Source organism: Suricata suricatta, chromosome 12, assembly GCF_006229205.1.
Source record: "Suricata suricatta isolate VVHF042 chromosome 12, meerkat_22Aug2017_6uvM2_HiC, whole genome shotgun sequence".
Lineage (NCBI taxonomy): Eukaryota > Metazoa > Chordata > Mammalia > Carnivora > Herpestidae > Suricata > Suricata suricatta.
The window spans coordinates 105,505,998-105,523,602 of record NC_043711.1 but is presented as its reverse complement, the minus strand read 5'-3'; the positions used below and the strand labels follow the sequence as shown (position 1 = coordinate 105,523,602).

General features: G+C 64.0%; 2 protein-coding genes across 6 annotated transcripts in view; one reads left to right on the top strand and one right to left on the bottom strand.

Annotated features, from left to right (window-relative positions):
• Nucleotides 1-6: 6 nt before the first annotated feature.
• CHRNA4 (cholinergic receptor nicotinic alpha 4 subunit) lies at nucleotides 7-8,481 on the top strand. 2 transcript variants are annotated; one of them, XM_029918955.1, is made up of 3 exons: nucleotides 7-74; nucleotides 4,136-5,368; nucleotides 8,107-8,481. In XM_029918955.1, the coding sequence occupies exons 2-3, from the start codon at nucleotides 4,145-4,147 to the stop codon at nucleotides 8,230-8,232; spliced, it is 1,350 nt and encodes a 449-aa protein (XP_029774815.1). In that variant the 5' UTR covers nucleotides 7-74; nucleotides 4,136-4,144; the 3' UTR covers nucleotides 8,233-8,481. The 2 variants fall into 2 exon arrangements, with proteins under 2 accessions (XP_029774815.1, XP_029774816.1); XM_029918956.1 differs by having other exon boundaries at nucleotides 4,000-5,368.
• A 7,626-nt stretch (nucleotides 8,482-16,107) lies between these two features.
• The window catches only part of COL20A1 (collagen type XX alpha 1 chain), a 26,237-nt gene continuing 24,739 nt past the window's right edge, over nucleotides 16,108-17,605 (bottom strand). For all 4 annotated transcript variants that reach the window (XM_029918533.1, XM_029918536.1, XM_029918535.1 and 1 more), the window contains 3 exons: nucleotides 17,350-17,487; nucleotides 16,641-16,718; nucleotides 16,108-16,283 (listed from right to left, as the gene is read on the bottom strand). In XM_029918533.1, coding sequence (XP_029774393.1) covers nucleotides 16,258-16,283; nucleotides 16,641-16,718; nucleotides 17,350-17,487 — 242 coding nt within the window. In that variant the 3' untranslated portion in view covers nucleotides 16,108-16,257. The remainder of the gene's footprint in view (nucleotides 16,284-16,640; nucleotides 16,719-17,349; nucleotides 17,488-17,605) is intronic.

The window sequence follows — 17,605 nt, the reverse complement described above, 5'->3', positions numbered from 1 at the left end:
GACTACGAGAACGTCACCTCCATCCGCGTCCCCTCAGAGCTGATCTGGCGGCCGGACATCGTCCTCTACAACAAGTGAGTCCTGGGAGCTGCAGGCGGGGTGCGGGCCCCTGGGTCCAGGCGTGAGCGAGAGGCGGTGCCTGTGTGGCCCCGCCGCCGGGGGCCAGGGCTCAGGCCTCTGGAAGGAGGAGGGGCGAGGGCCTGGGAGTGACTGGTGAACGAAGCAGGAGACAGGGCCCCGGGGGCTGCGTGCCTGCCTGGGCCCCTTCCTGGACCGACACCCCACTCAGTCCTGCCGCAAGGTGACTGCAGGCCCCGAGCCGCCTGCTGCGGGAGGCGCTCACTGTCGGGATCTGTCCCCAGCCGGGCCGGTGGTCCCTTCCACGCATACCTCACTGCTGTGCAGGAAGCTTCCAGACCACCCGGCCCAGCTCGCTGCCCCCCCCCGCCCCCCCTCCCCCGCAGCCGCAGCGCTCCTGAGCCTCCGGGCGCCTCCCAAATCTGCTCACGGACCTGGTGCTTCTGTGCCGGGAAGCCAGTGGTTTGCAGGCATGGCCACGGCAGAGAGCGGGCTCCAGCTCGTCCTTTCCCGGGACCCTTGCAGGGGCATCCTGAGCCCGGGGCAGCCTGCCGTCCTCCTCTGTCCCCGTGTCACGGCTGGGTCACGGCTGGGTCACGCCTGGGTGGCTCATTCGGGCTCAGGCCTGGGCGGCAGCGCCCACAGCACTTAGGAACAAAGCAAATGCAAGCACTTAGCTCCCCCCCGGACCCCAGTGGGCCCTGGTACAAAGCCCCTTCCGGGCCCCCTGGGCGACGGGCCTGACCTATAAAACGTTGCTATTTGATTAAAAACGATTGGGCTTCTTTCCAACTTAATTGATTCCAGTAATAACGATGGGAAGAGCTTGATGGTCTTCGTGGATGCATTAAAGGGGCTCCCAGGGGGCGGGGGGGCTCTTCCCGCAGGGCAGTCTCCTCCGCTCTCAACACCCGCCCTCCCAACCGGGAGCCCTGGGCTCCTGCGGCCACCCCCGCCCTCCCGGGCTCCACCGTCCGCTCCCCACACCCCTCCTCAACCCGAGACCTAGCGCCGAAGCCGTCCGAGGGACTGATTCAGAGAACATGCATCAGTGTCGGCACCCTGGGACCCCTGGAAGCCTTCACGCTGTGGGGACACGAGACCCTCCCTGGGCAGGATGTGGTGGCTGAGAAGCAGCTCTGGCATCTGCACAGACCCCCCCGGGACTGCGTCCCAGGATGGGGCTGCACTCAGTCCCTCCTTGTCTCTTCTCCTGCCAGGATCTGGGGGAGGTGCGAGTGGACCCCCGGCTTCTCTGTGAGGCTGCGGCCGGCACAGAGGCTCCTCTGGGTGAGGACGGGCCCTGGAGCCGGTGGCTGATGCTGGCCAAGCCACGGCCACGAGGGAGGCTTGTTTCCAGGGACAACGGGTGGCAGCGGTGTCCACTCGAGTGTGGCCAAGTGGTCACCCTGGGTTACGGGGGGAGGGGAAAGACGGGGGCAGCTCTTCTGATGGCTTTGAAGACCCCCCTCGGCTGGAGGGACATGCTGGCTGTCCACTGGGGGTCTCTCCAACGTGGGCCCTTTGGGGCAGAGGGTCTGGCAAGGCCTCTTACACGCAGCACCATGTGGATGGGGGTTCACAGGGCCTGGAGCAGGAGCCCGGACAGGCTGGACGTCTCCCCTGCTCTGCTGTGGCCACAGCTGCCCATGGCGAGTCCCAAACGTCCTCGGTCTCTGACCGTCCAGTCCCAGTGTCCATGCCCTTCGGCTCCCTGGAGGCACAGCCCTGCTGGATGCCTGCCGTGGAGCCCGAAACCGCTGGGTGCTTCATCAGCCTGCACCGGGCCTCACCCCTGCACCACCGGGGGCCCCGGAGCCAGATGGGAAGATGTTGGACCCTGTGGGCCACCTTGTGAGATCGTCCGCTTCCTCAGGACATGGTCTGGCTGCTGCACGCTGGGAGCACGTCCACCCGCAGGCCCAGGCGAGCTCCCAGGAGGTGTCCCCGGGATCCGAGCCAGGTCTGGGCTGGGCTGGACGCTGGCCTTGCAGCTGGTGGCACAGCCGTAGGGGTCAGCAGACTGTGCCCCAGGAGAAAGCTCTGGTCCTGTCTGCGGGCATCAAAACCCAGAGGCCTGGGTGCAGATTCCCAGTTCCTGGGGTTGCTTTCAGTGGACTTCTAGAACGTTCCCTGCCCTGCCTGGAGGATCAGGGCCGCCGGGCTCATGCCACTGATTGGAGCCTCTAATCTCTGTGCAGAATGTTTGCTGAGCGGCGCTGGCTCATTTGCTTTGTGCCGCAGAGGGACAAGGCTGGGGGTTTGGAGGCAGTGGCTGAGTGACGACAGTCCGCGTCCTCCTGCCCGGGAGGGGGCTCAGCCCCAGGCCGGTGTCCAGCGGCCCCCAGTGGAAAGCCCCTGCCCTCTTCATGGGCATCTATTCTCAGGTCTCCACCTGCCGCCCACCTAGACGTCAGCTCAGAAGGGTTCATGGGGGTCAGACTGGTGCCAACTGAGAGCACTGGGGGTCTCTGAGCCGGATGTGGGGGACAGGGAGGTGTTCACTGGGGCAGGGGCTTCTGGACCCAGGCTGAGCGAGCCCACGGTGGTGTGGGAAGCAGGGTGTGCAGGCTGGCACGGAAGGCTGAGTTCTGAGCCCTTGGTGGGCATCTGACCCGCACTGGGGGCTGAGCACCGGCCTCCAGGGCCTGGGGGTCTCAGCAGGCGGCTCCTCCGGCCGAGATGCTGGGCCAGCGGGCTGTGGTGACCCCCCTCCTCCGTGGTGCGAAGGCAGAGTGGTCCTTGAGCCACCGTCCTTGCGGCTCCGCGTGGCCGTGGGGAGGGTCCCCACCGGCCCTTCAGAGCCAAGCCCGGGCACCAACCCGGCTTGTCCAAGTGGATGGCCCAGGCCTGGGAGAACACCGCTGGCAGCCACAAAAGAGAGTGGGGCTGGTGAGAGGGTTCCTGGGCGGCTGCCCCGCTCCTCATGCCCAGAGGCACTTGTGGAGACAGTGAGACAGATGCTGCCCGCTGGGAAGCCTGAGGTCACAGACAGTACCCTCCCCCAGCCCTGTTCTGCCACCCACTTGGCCTGGGGGCAGCAGCAACACCCCTCAGGCCAAGGCGAGGCGAGTGGGCGGGAGGCCAGAGACGGGCTGTCATCTCCGCTCATGTGGCCTGGGGTCCTCACCTGTGGAGGAGGGGGGCGTCCTTCCCACCTGTGACTGTGAGTCTAACCGAGAAAGAGAGAGAGGAGAGAGAGAGAGAGAGAGAGAGAGAGAGAGAGAGAGCGAGAGCAGTAAAGTGCTCAGTGGTGCCGGCACGTGTAGTTTGAGGCAGGAGACCACACAGGCCCGGCCCAGCCCCAGGGGGGACCCGCAGGGGACTAGGCTCAGTCCTGGGGGGCCTTGCAGAGTTCTGCTGCCTGGTGCCCAGCAGCCACTTTCACGTCCGTGCCCTCATGTGCATATAGCGTGGATGGCCAGGTGGGCAGAGATGGGTCCCAGGAGGGCCTGCTCGGCCCTGACCCCACGTGGACACAAATGTGCATGGCATGTGGGTGGGGGCCCAGACCTTCTCAGGAGCCTGGCCCTCTGCCCTGGGCTGTGGGGAGGGGCACCGCCCCTTTCCCTCACACTGTGACCTTCGGCCCTTGCAGGGACCTGACCCCCGCTTTAGGCTCCCCATGGGTCCTGGCACAGACTAGCTCCTGGCTCCAGGATGGAAATGGACCGGCCACCACCCCACCCCTCCTCGGTGCTGGAAGGGGCAGGCCCATCCCTGCCCCTTCCCTAGGTGATCACTGCCGTCAGGTCATGTCCCCCTAGGGCAGGACCGATCAGCTGAGGCAGGTGGCTGACGTGTGCCCAGGGCCAGCAGCCCAGCCCTGCCCCCGGCAAACCGCCCCTCGCTGTGCCCCCTTGTGAAGTGGGAGCCCGGCGAGCCCGGCGCGGGCAGCCTCACGCCCCTCTCTCCCCTCAGCGCGGACGGGGACTTTGCGGTCACCCACCTGACCAAGGCCCACCTCTTCCACGACGGGCGGGTGCAGTGGACGCCTCCTGCCATCTACAAGAGCTCGTGCAGCATCGACGTCACCTTCTTCCCCTTCGACCAACAGAACTGCACCATGAAGTTCGGGTCCTGGACCTACGACAAGGCCAAGATCGACCTGGTGAGCACGCAGAGCCACGTGGACCAGCTGGACTTGTGGGAGAGCGGGGAGTGGGTCATCGTGGACGCCGTGGGCACCTACAACACCAGGAAGTACGAGTGCTGCGCCGAGGTCTACCCCGACATCACCTACGCCTTCGTCATCCGGCGCCTGCCGCTCTTCTACACCATCAACCTCATCATCCCCTGCCTGCTCATCTCCTGCCTCACCGTGCTCGTCTTCTACCTGCCGTCCGAGTGCGGCGAGAAGATCACGCTCTGCATCTCCGTGCTGCTCTCGCTCACCGTCTTCCTGCTGCTCATCACCGAGATCATCCCCTCCACCTCGCTGGTCATCCCGCTCATCGGCGAGTACCTGCTGTTCACCATGATCTTCGTCACGCTCTCCATCGTCATCACGGTCTTCGTGCTCAACGTGCACCACCGCTCGCCGCGCACGCACACCATGCCCGCCTGGGTCCGCCGGCTCTTCCTGGACATTGTGCCCCGCTTGCTCTTCATGAAACGGCCGTCTGTGGTCAAGGACAACTGCCGGCGGCTCATCGAGTCCATGCACAAGATGGCCAGCGCCCCGGGCTTCTGGCCTGAGCCCGAGGGGGAGCCCGGCCTCCGGAGCGCAGCCCAGAGCCCGGGCCCCTCGCCCTCCCCGTCCTTCTGCGGCCCCCTGGATGAGCCGGCCAAGCCCCAGCCAGCCTGCAAGCCGCCCTCGGACCAGGCCCCTGCTCTGCAGCCCTGGGAGGCTGAGAACAGGGGCCCCTGCCCCTCGCCTGATCCCGGCCACCCACCCACCAGCACCCGGGCCCCGGGGCTCGCCAAGGCCCGGTCCCTGAGCGTCCAGCATGTGTCTGGGCCTGCGGAAGCCGCAGAGGATGGCGTCCGGTGCCGGTCTCGGAGCATCCAGTACTGCGTCCCCCAAGACGAAGCTGCCTCCCGGGCAGGGGACCCTGTGGCCGGCTCCCCCGCCCTTCTGAAGGCCAGCTCAGCCGAGCTCCCGCCCCCAGACCAGCCCTCTCCGTGCAAGTGCAGGTGCCAGAAGGAGCTGTCCCCGAACGCCCTGCTCAGAGCCCGCGGCCCCAGAGCCGCACCCCGGCACCTGCCCCTGTCCCCGGCGCTGACGCGGGCTGTGGAGGGCGTCCAGTACATCGCCGACCATCTGAAGGCGGAAGACACAGACTTCTCGGTAAGTTTTTGCCCATGGCTTTGTCTGGCTGGGCAGATGCTCTCTGCTTCCCTTTCGTCTCCAGAGGACAGAGTGGCCAGTGAGAAGTCGAGAGGCCAGGGCCCAGACCCGGGCTCCTGAGCTCCGGGGTGCACGCAGCTCAAGCCTCACCCTGTCCTGCTCTCTCTTCCCTGAGCATCTGACACTGGCAGGAGGTCCCTGGGGTGGCCCTGGGGCCGGTGGCCCAGAGCGCCTAGCACTGAGTGGCCTGCAGGGGTGTCCTCGGTGACATTTAGGACACAGGGAGTTGCAGGCGGCAGGGAGGCCTTGCCCAGGAAGTCTGGGCACTGCTGCTGGGCACCAGAAATGCTTTGTCCAAACTGGGAGGGGGCCTCTGAGGAGGGCTGGGGGTGGGTGAGGGAGAGGCAGAGGAGGAGGGGTAGGGAGAGGGAAGGACTGGGTCTGAGGCACAGCCCTGCTTCTTTGGCCAGCACCCTGCATGTCAAGCTGGGAGTTGTGGGTGAAGGGGCGCTGACGCTGGCCTGGCTACAAGGACCTGGGGACCCTGGGACCCCGACTGCAGAGGAGGCCCAGGGCCAGCACACCCCCACCTGCTCCCAGTCACCAGCAAGGATCAGAGGGCGCCCTGACAATGTCCCCAGTCCTCTGCTGAGTGTCAGCCCTATGTCTGAGACAGGACGGCCACACACCTATTGTACCTGGCTCACCAGATGTGCCCAGGACCCCAGCTGGTGGGCGCTGGGCCCAGGGGTGGGCCATCCCTGCCTGACCCCCACCGCTAGGGAATGTTCCTTTTTCCTTGTACTGACATTTGTCCACCCATCCCAGCTCAGACTTGGCCGGCGCTCAGGACCCCATGTAGCCGAGAGGGAGGTGGGGACATTGCAAAGTCAGAGCACGGGCAGAGGAAGTGAGAGGGGCCCGCCACGGTCAGTCTGCTGGGCCGCCGTTCGCTGGTCAGCCTGGGGCCCGACCTCTGTCCTGCTGTGCTGACTTTGTCCTTTGTCAACTGTGTCCTGCCCACTGGTGCTGCGGCTGTGCTGGGGACTCTGCTGTCCCTACCTGCACCGTGGGTCACGGCCCCTGATTGTTTATGGGACGTATGTGGCCCCAGGACCACATGCCCCATGGCTGAGTGAGCCTTGGAGAGGATCAGGGGCGCTGGGCCGCACAGCACACCCCCAGTTTCCCAGGCACCCCGCTGAACCTCAAGAGGCTGTGAGGTTTCCAGAAGGTTCTGCCAGCTCTTGAAAGAACAGACGGTTCCTGACTACGTGGGGGTCTGAGCCCTGCTGAGGAGCGATGGACACCGCTAGAAGTGTGACCAGAGCCCTCAGGGGGCCAGGCGGCGGGACGGCGCCTCTCCCGAGGGGGCCTGGCCCGTCATTTATCCGCACCGCGGGTCTGGCCGCCACGACCTGGTTCTGGTTTCGGAGCGTCGCCAGGCCCTGGGGAGCCAGGCTGCCTTCACGAGGTCGGGCCTCAGATGCTCTGGGCGGCTTTGTCCTCCAGGGCCTTTCATCTGCCGGATGGGGGACGTGAGCGGGGACTCAAAGACAAAGCGGAGGATGCGCCGCCTCTCGGCCTCCCTGGAACGGAGGGTCCTGGGCGGACTTTTATTTATAAGTGACCTCGTTTGCTCTGCAGCTTTGGTTTGGGTTAAACCCATCGGGAGGCCTCTGGCCACTTGAGAAATCAGAAAATGGCAGTGACGGGCTCTCTGTGCCTTCCATGCTGCACAACGGCAGAGCCAAGCCCCTGCCCAGGCTGCCCGTCGTGCCCAGCTGGCCTGGGCCTGGGGCTGTGTCCTTTCCCGTCCCCTGGGCACGGGCCCACTGGTCCGGCCCCGCCACTGCTTGCGCCTCTCTGAGCCTCTGCCCTGGGCTGCCCCCTGGGCCTCAGCATCCCCACCTGTACCTTGACAGTGCTGCCACCTTCCTTCAGGTGAATGGCTGCAGGGGACATGCCCTCTGGCCTCCGTGTTCTGGGCCTCACTTCAAACCAGGGTCTCCCTCACGGCCTCCAAGGAGCCCTCTGCTACTGTTGCCGTGCCCCCCTCAGAGCCTGCCCGCAGTGCCCTGGTCTGCCAGGGACTTTAGGGACAGAGCCAGGAGACCCCACTGACCCCAGAGGCCAGCTGGCCTGTGAGCCCCGCCCCCTGGAACACGGTAGGTGGAGTGGAGGGCAGCTGGGCCTCGGCCGTCACTCTCTGGACATGGTCCACCGTGGGGCCCACCAGAGCGCTCCTGGCCCTGGCCCTGACAAGCCAAGGCATGTGGGCGTCCCCTCTCTGGGCCTCACTTTCCCCATCTGCAAAATGGTGCACCTGATGGTCTCCATGGTGTCCCTCCCAGCTTGGTGAGAGCAAATTTTCACCATGAAGCAGCCGGGACGCTGGGGTCCCAGAGGCTGTCCTTGTCTCTGCCTCCCTGGCCCTCGGGCTCCTGGCCGGGCAGGCGGGGTCAGGAGGGCCACAGCACCGAACCGCAGCCCTGTGGCAGCCGCACCGCTGGCCCCACCAGGGGATGGTGAGCCCCGTGCGGCTCGGGCCCCGGCTGGCAGGTCGCGCCTCTGAGCCCCTCCTGCTCAGCTCGACGCAGGCGCTCCCCTGAGGGGTCACCTGGTGTCGAGGCAGGGAGATGGGAGCTGCTGGGAAGAGTGCCGGGTTCTAGAAGGTTTGGGGGGCCGGAGGCCTGCGGGCGGTGGCCGGGCGTGACCGCACGTGTCTGTGTCTGCAGGTGAAGGAGGACTGGAAGTACGTGGCCATGGTCATCGACCGCATCTTCCTGTGGGTGTTCATCATCGTCTGCCTGCTGGGCACCGCAGGCCTCTTCCTGCCCCCCTGGCTGGCCGGCATGATCTAGGGGCACGGGGCCCGGTGCCCACAGCCCGGGGTCAGGGCCTGGCTGCCCCAGCGGTTCCTGTGTGGGGTCACAGCACCTGCCAGATCGCCCCTGTTCTCTGCCTCCTGCAAGATGGCCTTGGAGAGGGCCAGCGCCCCTGGGCAGCCGGGGCACGGCCAGGCCGGAAGGGACGGCGAGGGCTGCCTGTTCTTGTCTGCGGGGCGGGGCACCGCCTAGGTCTTATTAAAGTTTGTCTGGAGCATGGTGACACATTGGCTTCCTGCCTAGGACACGCGGCCCACCACTCAGCAAGCAGCTAGCAGTCCCAACTGTCCCAAGGGCCACAGCTTCCGTCGCTGTCAGCCCCCAGGTGCCCTCATCCCTGTGGGGTCGTGGAGGCCCGGGCATTGGAGCCCCGCCCTGGCGGCCCCCCCAGAGGCCAGGCAGCAGACCCTTCACTCTCGTTTGCCAGGGGTGGGGCCAAGCAGGGATGTTTGTTTTGTCGTGTTTTATTCTGGGTAAATTAGTGACAACGAGAGTTCTGGGGCTGGCATGCAGGGGGTCTAGCAAAAGGCACCCCACGGGCATGGGTGCCCTTCACTCCAGGGACTCTGGACTTCTGCCTTTCTAGGGTCCTGGGAGGTCCTAGTTAAGAATTCCAGGGTCCCAGTGGACACTGGTAGTTGTGTGGGTCCCAGGGCAGTGTCGAGTGTGTGGGTCCCTGTCCAGGCTCTCCCTGACCTCCTGGGGGACCCTCTGTGCACAGCCCCTTGGGAGACCCTCTCTGAAGCACAGGCATGGTGGCCGTGGTGAGGATCCCCGAGGACAGCTTGCCCAGGCTGACTGCAGGACCCTCTGCGGCGTGATCCCAGAGAAATGTCATGTGTGTTGGGGGCCCACAGGCCCCGCCCCCGGGCTTCGTCTTGCCCCGTGAGCCATTGTGGCGGAGGAGACTGTGCCTCAGTGCATCACAGGGGTCGCGCTGACCTGAGATGGCAGGGGGAGGCCCGAGGGTCACAGTTGGGGACCTCGGTGTCATCCCCCCACAAGGCGGCATCAATAGTGACCCTGGGGCGGCGTGGGGGTGGGCACATGCTGCCCTCGGGCTCTCCTTGTTTCTTCGGAGCCCTTAGGCCCTGAGTGCCGGGGAAGGGGGAACAACCCGGAGGCCAAGGAACCTGTTCCTCACACTGATGGTCAAATTTGGACCTCCCCTGACTAATGGGGTGCTGGGTGGCAGGTCGGAGCTGGCCCTGGAGCCTGCCCTGCCCACGAGGTGCCTGGGTCAGGAGGTGCTTGGCAGCCTGGAGGGAAAAGTCGCATTCAGAACCCAGCACAGACCAAGCATCTGGTCTGCAGACAGTCGCTGCCCAAGCCCGATTGCTGGTCTCAGTCGGCAGCGATGACGGGGTGCAGCCACACCCTCGCCCCCACCTGCCCTGGGCCTGTGAACGGGCTGGAAGGTCCTAGAGCCCAGGAGCAGGACAGAGACCCGAGGGTCTTCTGAATGTCCAGCCGCATCCGCCCGGCTCTCACCTGCACCTGCCCACTGGGGGCCATCGGGGGCAACCTTCCGTGAGTGGCGGATTTCACCTGTAAGCCCTTCAGTCCTTACGGAAGCCGTGGGGAGGGGCAGGGGGCCGGGGAGAGGAGGATGGGGGGGTTGGGGGGCGCTAGCTCAACAATGGGGGTGGGGGGCAGGGAGGGTGATGGCCCAGACGCAGGGGCGGGGGGCGCTGTGGGTGCTTGTTTCTGGGTCAGGAGAGACCTCGGAGCCGCTGGGATGGAGACACTGCCTTTCCCTTCCTTGTTTTTTCTTTGTTCAAGACTCAATACATAATATCAGAAAATCACACACAGAAACCTAAGTACCACGTTCCCGTCAAGCCAAATGAGCCACAAACACTATGTTGTCACATTTGCCTCCAAGGTTTCTTTTTTTTTTTTTTTGATTGAGGCAAAATTTACATGTGACCAAAACGCATGCTCTTCAGCCCTCGTATCGGTGAGTTTTACTAGACACAGAGGGCCCGGGATGCCGCCCCACACTCGGGACGCCGCGGTGGCCGGGCCCGTCTGGTGGTGAGTGGGGGCCGCCGCACGGGGTCCCCCTCGTGGTGTTGGTCTGCAGGAAACTGGAAGGAGCTGCTGAGCCCTGTTCCCACTCGATTAAACGGAAACACGTTAGCTTCTCCGTCACCTGCAAACGGACTGTCCTTCCTGCTTGGAGGATTATGGCTCCAGGCACTTTGAGGACCGTGTGGCATGTGCCCTGATCGCTCTCCGTAGTAACCTTGTTCTTATGTTCTGTACCTCGCGGCGTTTGGCATCTTGGGGGCCTGGGAAGAGACCGTGCCCAGGGCCAGCCCGTTCCCAGGGCTGGTGGACATCGGCCTAGAGCAGGACGTGCGCCGGGCGCCCACCCCTGCCGCTCAGAGCCACTACTCCCCGCCGTGACTCCCAGGTCACCCAGGCCTCTGGCCCAGGCCTTCCCCTTGCCCTGCCTCGTGGCCCTGTGGGCATGGCACACCCCCTTCTCTTGGGACGTTGAATAACAGATCCTTCTTCCAACGGCACTGGTCCCCCGAGGTACCACGTGGTCCCCTGCACCAGCTGAGACGGCACAGAGAACCGTGGGCGCACACGTGCTGGCCGGCGCCCAGGCTTCCAAAGCAACCGTGCACCCCTCCTTCTCACCGAGTTTGCAAGTCCCATGACAGCGCCTGGGGCGGGCCAGGGCACGGGACGCGCCCTGTGGCACGTGGTCCCCGGTGGCAGGCCTGGGTGGTTCCACGGAGACCTTGTGGCCCACAGATTAGAAACTGCTTCGTGACAGGCTCGTGGTCCCAGTGTGCATCCCGCATCAGTGACTGCTGACCTTTCCTCTGGTCCTGCGCTCTGGACTCTCTGTTCTGGAGTTTTCCCTTTCTGTGTGAAATGTGTACGCTGAGGGCGGGGCTCCCGGTCTGCGGGGGGGGGGGGGGGGGGGGGGGTTAGCAGAGGATGCCAGACACTGGCCACCGGCCTGGCAGAGGGCCCGCCCTCAACACCCTGCCGCCAGGCCTGGATGCTCCTGTCTCCAGGGCGCAGCAACAAGGGTACAGCCTGACCTGCTTCCTCTCCGGACCGGCCACGCCCACACAGACCGGCCACGCCCATTAGTCTTCCCTGTTCTTGAAGTTCACGGAGAGGGGGTCGCACAGTGTGCGCTGTCGCCCGCTTCCTTTCCTCAGCCTGCCTTCCACGCTCCATCCATGTGCCGCTCTGGCCGCGGTCTGTGTGTCCCGGTCACTGTGGGGCGCCATCTGAGGCCACACCAGTCTACTTATCTGTCCCCTGGTCCATGGCATTCAGGCTGTTTCCAGTTTGGGACTGTTAGTATTTCTTTCTTTCTTTCTTTCTTTTAAATTTTTTAAACTGTTTTATTTATTTTTGATACAGAGAGAGCATGAGAGGGGGAAGGGGCAGAGAAAGAAGGAGACACAGAATCTGAAGCAGGCTCCAGGCTCTGAGCTGTCAGCACAGAGCCTGACGTGGGGCTCGAACCCACGAACGTGAGATCTGACCTGAGCCAAAGTCGGAGTCTTAACCAACTGAGCCACCCAGGTGCCCCTCTTTCTTTTTTAAGTTTATTTATTTTGAGAGACAGAGCGGAGGAGGGGCAGAGAGAGAATCCCAGGCAGGATCCATGCTGACAGCACAGAGCTGATGCAGGGATCAAACTCACAAACCATGAGATCATGACCTGAGCCAAAACCAAGAGTTGGACGCTTGCCCTGCTGAGCCACCGGGCGCCCCTGGGGACTCTAGGGTTTCTGCTACAAGCACCTTGGAGCACGTTCTGGTGCATCTGTGCGTTTCCGTTGGCTGTGACCCCAGGAGCGCACGGCTCTGCGCTGGGGAGCCCCTGCCGCCCCCGCGGTGGTCAGGTGGTTTGCGCACAGGTCCGTGTCACCTTGCCTCCTTGCATCAGGGTCCGGCTGCGTCTCGCTGCCCCGTCCCCTGCATTTCTGCAGCTAAGCAGTGAGGCTGGTTTTATCATCAAGTGTTAATCGACTGTTCCAGAAAATGCCCATTCTTGGCCTTTGTCAACTTAGAGAACTACTCAGTTTGATTTGAAATGTGTGACCCTTGTGTTGGGCCAGGGTTCCACGTACCCTCGACAGGGAGGTGTCACTTGCTGTGGTTTGGGGCAAGTTCTAGCGATGCCGGCTGGGCCAGGTCGGGGAGAGGTCCGCCTGGGTCTCCGTCTGCTGTCTCTCTCGATTCCGGAGGGGGTGTTAGCGTCACCGGGGCCTGCTGTGGGCCTGTCCCCTTCTCGGTCAGCATTTGCTGTGTCGTGCAGCCCTGCTGTCATGCCGTGTCCTCCTGGTGTCCCGGCGAGCAGCCCCCGTTACCTTAGTGATGTCCCCTCCTCTCCGGCGGCGCCCTGTGTTTTGAAGGCTAACCCTTCTGACAGCAGCGTAGCCACTCAGCCTCCACCTCTGACCCCTGACCCGACTCCTGTCACCGTTTACGTGGTGGACAACATGTGGCTACCACCCAAGTCGTTGGAGGGAACATTCCCATCTCCCCAGAAAGCCCGCCCCCAAACTGCTGCCCTGACCGCCATCTCAATGGAGCCTTTGTGTGTTCTAGAACCTCGTCGAAATGGCGGATCCTCCTTTGTGCTTGGCCTCTTGGGTTCAGCGTGCTCTGGCCGTTCAGCCCCAGCGGTGTGCGTGCCGTCTGTGCACAGCTGTGGCTGCACCGCCGTGTATTTACTCGGTGACGGACGGACGTGCTTCCCATGCCCTCGCACGCACACGTACACATGTGCACGTACACACGCGTGTCTTTGTGTAGGCATGTTTTCGTTTCTCTGGCACAAATACCTAGTAGAACTTCGGGGCCCCAGGAGGCCCTGGGAGGTGTTTCTAGAAGCTTCCCAGCATGTGGCCTTGCGGCCCTGGCGCGGCCTGAGCTGCCGGGTGTGGTCACGCTGCACGAGCCCCGTCCTTGCGCCGTGACCACCCGTGTGTCTTGTTTAGTGAAGTTGCTGGAATACTTCCTCATTACACATCCCCTCCTTGAGTGAGTCACTATTTCTTCCCATCTGTGACTACAGGTTTCATTTCTTTAATGGTGTCTTTTGAAGAAAAGCTTTTCATTTTGATGAAGTGAATTTATTACTTTTTTCCTTCGACGGTTATTGCTCGGTGGGTCCTGCTTGAGAAATCTGTGCATGTCTCAAGGTTGTATGTACTTCTATATTTCCTTCTAGAAAGCTTTGTTTTAGCTTTCATGTTTCAGTTTACAGCATTTTTCAAAACCGCTTTCTCACGCGGCGTGAGATGAGGGAGGGGCCGGTGTTTGGACTCGGACCTCCAGCCGCCTCTGCACGGTCTGCAGAAAACACCGTCCTCCCCAGCGCAACGCCCAGGACGGCAGGCGCGCACATTCTCCTGGCTCCCGGCTGCTCTCGCTCCAGTCCTGGCGGCCCCGCGCCAACTCGAGGCAGCAAGCGGGGTCCTGCCTCTCAACAGTCCGGAAGCTCACTTACATTTACTGTCATTTCTGCTCCACTGGGAAACATTTCCGTGTTCTATTCTCTCCCATAAAAGAAACGTTAATCCGAAGGTTATATGTTCTCTTTTGTTCCTCCTGGTGGCTGCTCCCAAGATTTATAGGTTTCAAGAGTTTAATAAATTAGGGGCGCCTGGGGGGCTCAGTGGGTTGAGCGTCCAACTTTGGCTCAGGTCAGAATCTCATGGTTCGTGGGTTCAAGCCCTGTGTCGGGTTCTGTGCTGACAGCTCCGGGCCTGGAACCTGCTTCAGATTCTGTGTTTCCCTTTCTCTCTGCCCCTTCCCTGCTCACTCTCTGTCTTTCTCTCAAAAATAAATAAACATTAAAGAAAAGTTTAATAAATCGATACCGTGCCACCGCCCATCTCCCAGTAAAGCAAGCGCAGTGGTGGCCTTCAGGAACCCTGGCCTCCCACGCTCCAGCCACAGCGGAACGATCTAGAATTGTAGGATTTGTCCATGGGGAGGGCTTCGTTGTCAGGTCGGCAGTGACTGTCACCATGTGTCTCAAGGACCGGGTTTCCTGTTATTGGGTCTGACTTCTGGTTATTTGCCCCTCTCTGCAGACCCCCCCCCTTCCCCGCACTGGATCCCAAGGAGGACCGTGTTTCTCCTTCTGAGACTTCGTGGACTTAGGACCCGTTTCTGCCCCTTCATTCCAGTGATAACTCCACTGGATGTCAGATCTGAGGACTCTCCCTCAGCACCTTGGGTTGTTACGCTCCTGTCTTCTGCCATCAAGCTGACTCATTCTTCTCAGGAGTATTACCGTTATCTTCATCATGTTTTGCATTAAAGAATCTAAGGGTGTATTTTATTTTATTAAAATTTTTTAATGTTTTATTTATTTTTGATAGAGAGAGAGAGACAGAAGAGGACGTCCTTGCTGGTTCTCGCTGGCCTGGTGGGCGCCGCAGGGTCTGCCCGGCTTGGGGCCCTGCCCTGTCCCTTTAGGGTCCTGTTCCCCTCACTCTGTTTCCCGGACCTGACAGTCATGTGCACGTGCACGCGTGTGGGCATGGGCGTCCGGGCACGCCCGTGTGGAGGGATGAGGGGCGCTGGGTGGGCTCACGCGGACCCGTGCAGTCGGCCACCGCAGAGGCAGCGCCGGCCAGGCTGGCGGCAGGGTCGCCGTTGCCCCAGCCCTCTGGGCCCGGGGGGTGAGCCGGTGCCGACTCCCCCTGCCTGGGCTCTCGTGTCCCGGCTCCACCCCCCACCCCTGCCTCCTGACCACAGTCCAGGTGGGCGCCTCCCCTTGTCCCTCCTCTGACCTGCCCCTCCTGGGCAGGGCCTGCTTGCGAGCCGGGGGAGGGGGGGCGGCCCCACGCCTCCCGCTCACCCTGCAATGGCGGCCCACACCCTCCTGTCCTCGGAGCCCTGGACTCCCCTCCCCTCTCCCGAGGCGCTTCGGACCTGCTCTCCTGCCCCAGACTGCTTGCCCCCGGGCTCGGCCTCCGGCCTGCTCTCACACCTCCCTCTTAGCAGGAACAGATGAGGGCCTGCCCCCTCTGGGCTCCCTGAGTTCCTGCCCGCAGGTCATGAAGACAGACCACAGGTCTCCCCAGTTCCCTGCTCAGGAGCCCCGGTGGTCCCCTCTGAGGTGCGAGTCCAGACCCCAGCTCGCCGGGCTGCCCCCGGGGCCTCGCCCCTGGTGCCGGGCTCAGCCGTCTTGTCCCGGCCACTGGGGCCTCTGCAGCCTCCTGCTGTTTCTGGTGGTGCCCCTGCTGGAACCTCCCACCATCTCCCACTCCCCACTTCGGTCCTGTCTCTGCACAAATGTCACCTCCTGAAGGCTTTGTTGGCCTCTGCACCTGACGGCCGCCCCAAGTTCTTCCTGGTTTAGAACTTGACGGGGTGTAAATGGGCGGCAGCAGGCCCACAGGGAGAGGTCTACAGGTGAGGTCTCCAGGCCCGGAGTGTCGAGTGTCGGGGGGGGGGGGGCAGGGGTGTTTACAGCACCAGCCGTGCTGTGCAGGCTGGTGGCAGGGGGAGGGGGCACTGGCAGTGACAAGGCATGGGGCCAGCAGGTCAGGGTCCCCACGGGGCTCAAGCACATGGGAGGTGAGTCGGACGGCCCCTGACGCCGCCGCCCTTGGCGAGGGGGCGGGGCACTGATCTCAAAGCCCCCACCCGGGGTCATTCCATGTGGCTGAGAAACCCTGTCCCGGGCAGGGCCTGGACTGGGGGCGGGGCCAGCACACTGAGCGACAAGGCACAGGAGGCCGCGGGGTGGGGGTCCTTGAAGCCACGGAAGGATGGAGGCTTCTCTCTGGGGTGTGGGGGGCGGGGAGACTTGGACTCCCCTCGGCAGGGACGGACTCGGGGACGGACTCGGGGCCCCAGGGACGCCTCCCGGGGTGAGCACACTGCACTTTATCTGAGTGTGGGGACAGTACAGAGGGAAGGCCCCCCCCCTTCTTCTGCCTCCAGGCTCCTCCTGCTCGGCCGCTCTCGGTGCCCAGAGTCCGGGAAGGGGCAGGGTCACACAGGGCAGCACGGGGCCTGTCCTAGTAGGAGAGAAGGGCAAGCAGTCTGAGGGAGGTGGTACCCAGCCAGACGGCAGCAGCCCAGCCCACCTGGCACTGTGGACCCCCGCCCCCAGGGTCTCTGTTCGTCCAGCTGGGCTGTGAGCCCTGGGCATGAACCTGCTCCCATACCCGGTCCTCCTTCGTGCCATGCAAACCCCCAGCTAGGCCTCCCTGGGCTCTCCTCCCCTCCACATGTGCCCCCAGGCTTGCTGGGCCCCCCAGGACCCAGGAACCCCCGCTGCCTCTCCAGCCCCCGAGGCTTCTTCTGTCGCTGCTGCACCCCCACCTCCCAGCTGCCCCCCCGGGAGCCGCCCCTCCCTGAAGTGGGGGGCCCACCTGCTCCTCCCAGGGGTCCTGGAGGCTGGCTCCCTTCGGGCCGAGGGCTGCTCACCTGACCAAGGGCTCCGGGCTCACCTGAGCGGAAGGGGGGGTGCTAGAACCAGGGGGGCGTGTGGCAGCGGTCCCCCTTCTCAGGGGGAAAGGTGGGCACCTGAGCCCCAAACAGGCACTTGGTGTCGGGTTAGTGGCCAAGGTTGACTGTGGGTGGGGGCCCTTGTGACGGCATTTGCCAGCCTTGTCCAGAAGCCTGGGTACATTTGTCCCAAAGGCAGAGTCTGGGGGACTCTGATGGGCCGCGGGGGGCAGGGTTTTCTGCAGGGGCCCCCCTCTCCCCTCCCCGACGCCCAGCGCAAGGGGTGAGGCAGGACCCCACGGCCCCGGGCTCTGTCTCTCCCGGTCAGGTCTGTCTCAGCACCTGAGCTGTGACCAGCGCCACAGCCCCAGTCAGACGGAGGGACGCCTGACAAGGTCATTAGACCCAGCCTCCCGCTGCCAGGAGAGAGGGGGTGCAGTGAGGACAGGAGGGAGGGGACAGCAGGGCAGGAGTGGCCCTGGTCTTAGGCTTCCTGGAAGAACAGGGAGGGGGCCTGGAGGACCCTGAAACCAGGCAGTGTCCAGTCCTGCCTTGGTGGCCTCTGCGCTCAGGCCCAGGGGGTGCGCAGTAGGACTGGGGGGAGCTGCGGTGCCCTCCCCAGGGGGCCAGCACCTCTGTCCTTAGGGTGGGGGCCATCTCGTCCTCCTAGTCCAGGGAGCCAGGCTTCACCGGGAGTGCTGGGGTGGCCGAGGGCCTGCAAGATGGGCCTGGGGGGCCTGGCGCTCTCATGGTGGAACTTCAGCACATGAGCTGGGGGGAGGGGGGAGGGGCGTCAGCAGGGCGGGGGGGGGGGGGGGGGGGGGGGGGGGGGGGGGGGGGGGGGGGGGGGGGGGGGGGGGGGGGGGGGGGGGGGGGGGGGGGGGGGGGG

What these genes read in the sequence shown, in the direction of transcription:
- CHRNA4 (XM_029918955.1), top strand. Translation starts at nt 4,145, where the DNA reads ATGAAGTTCGGGTCCTGGACCTACGACAAGGCCAAGATCGACCTGGTG. An exon ending in CGGAAGACACAGACTTCTCG is followed by an intron (nt 5,369 to 8,106) that starts GTAAGTTTTTGC and finishes CTGTGTCTGCAG; the next exon opens with GTGAAGGAGGACTGGAAGTA.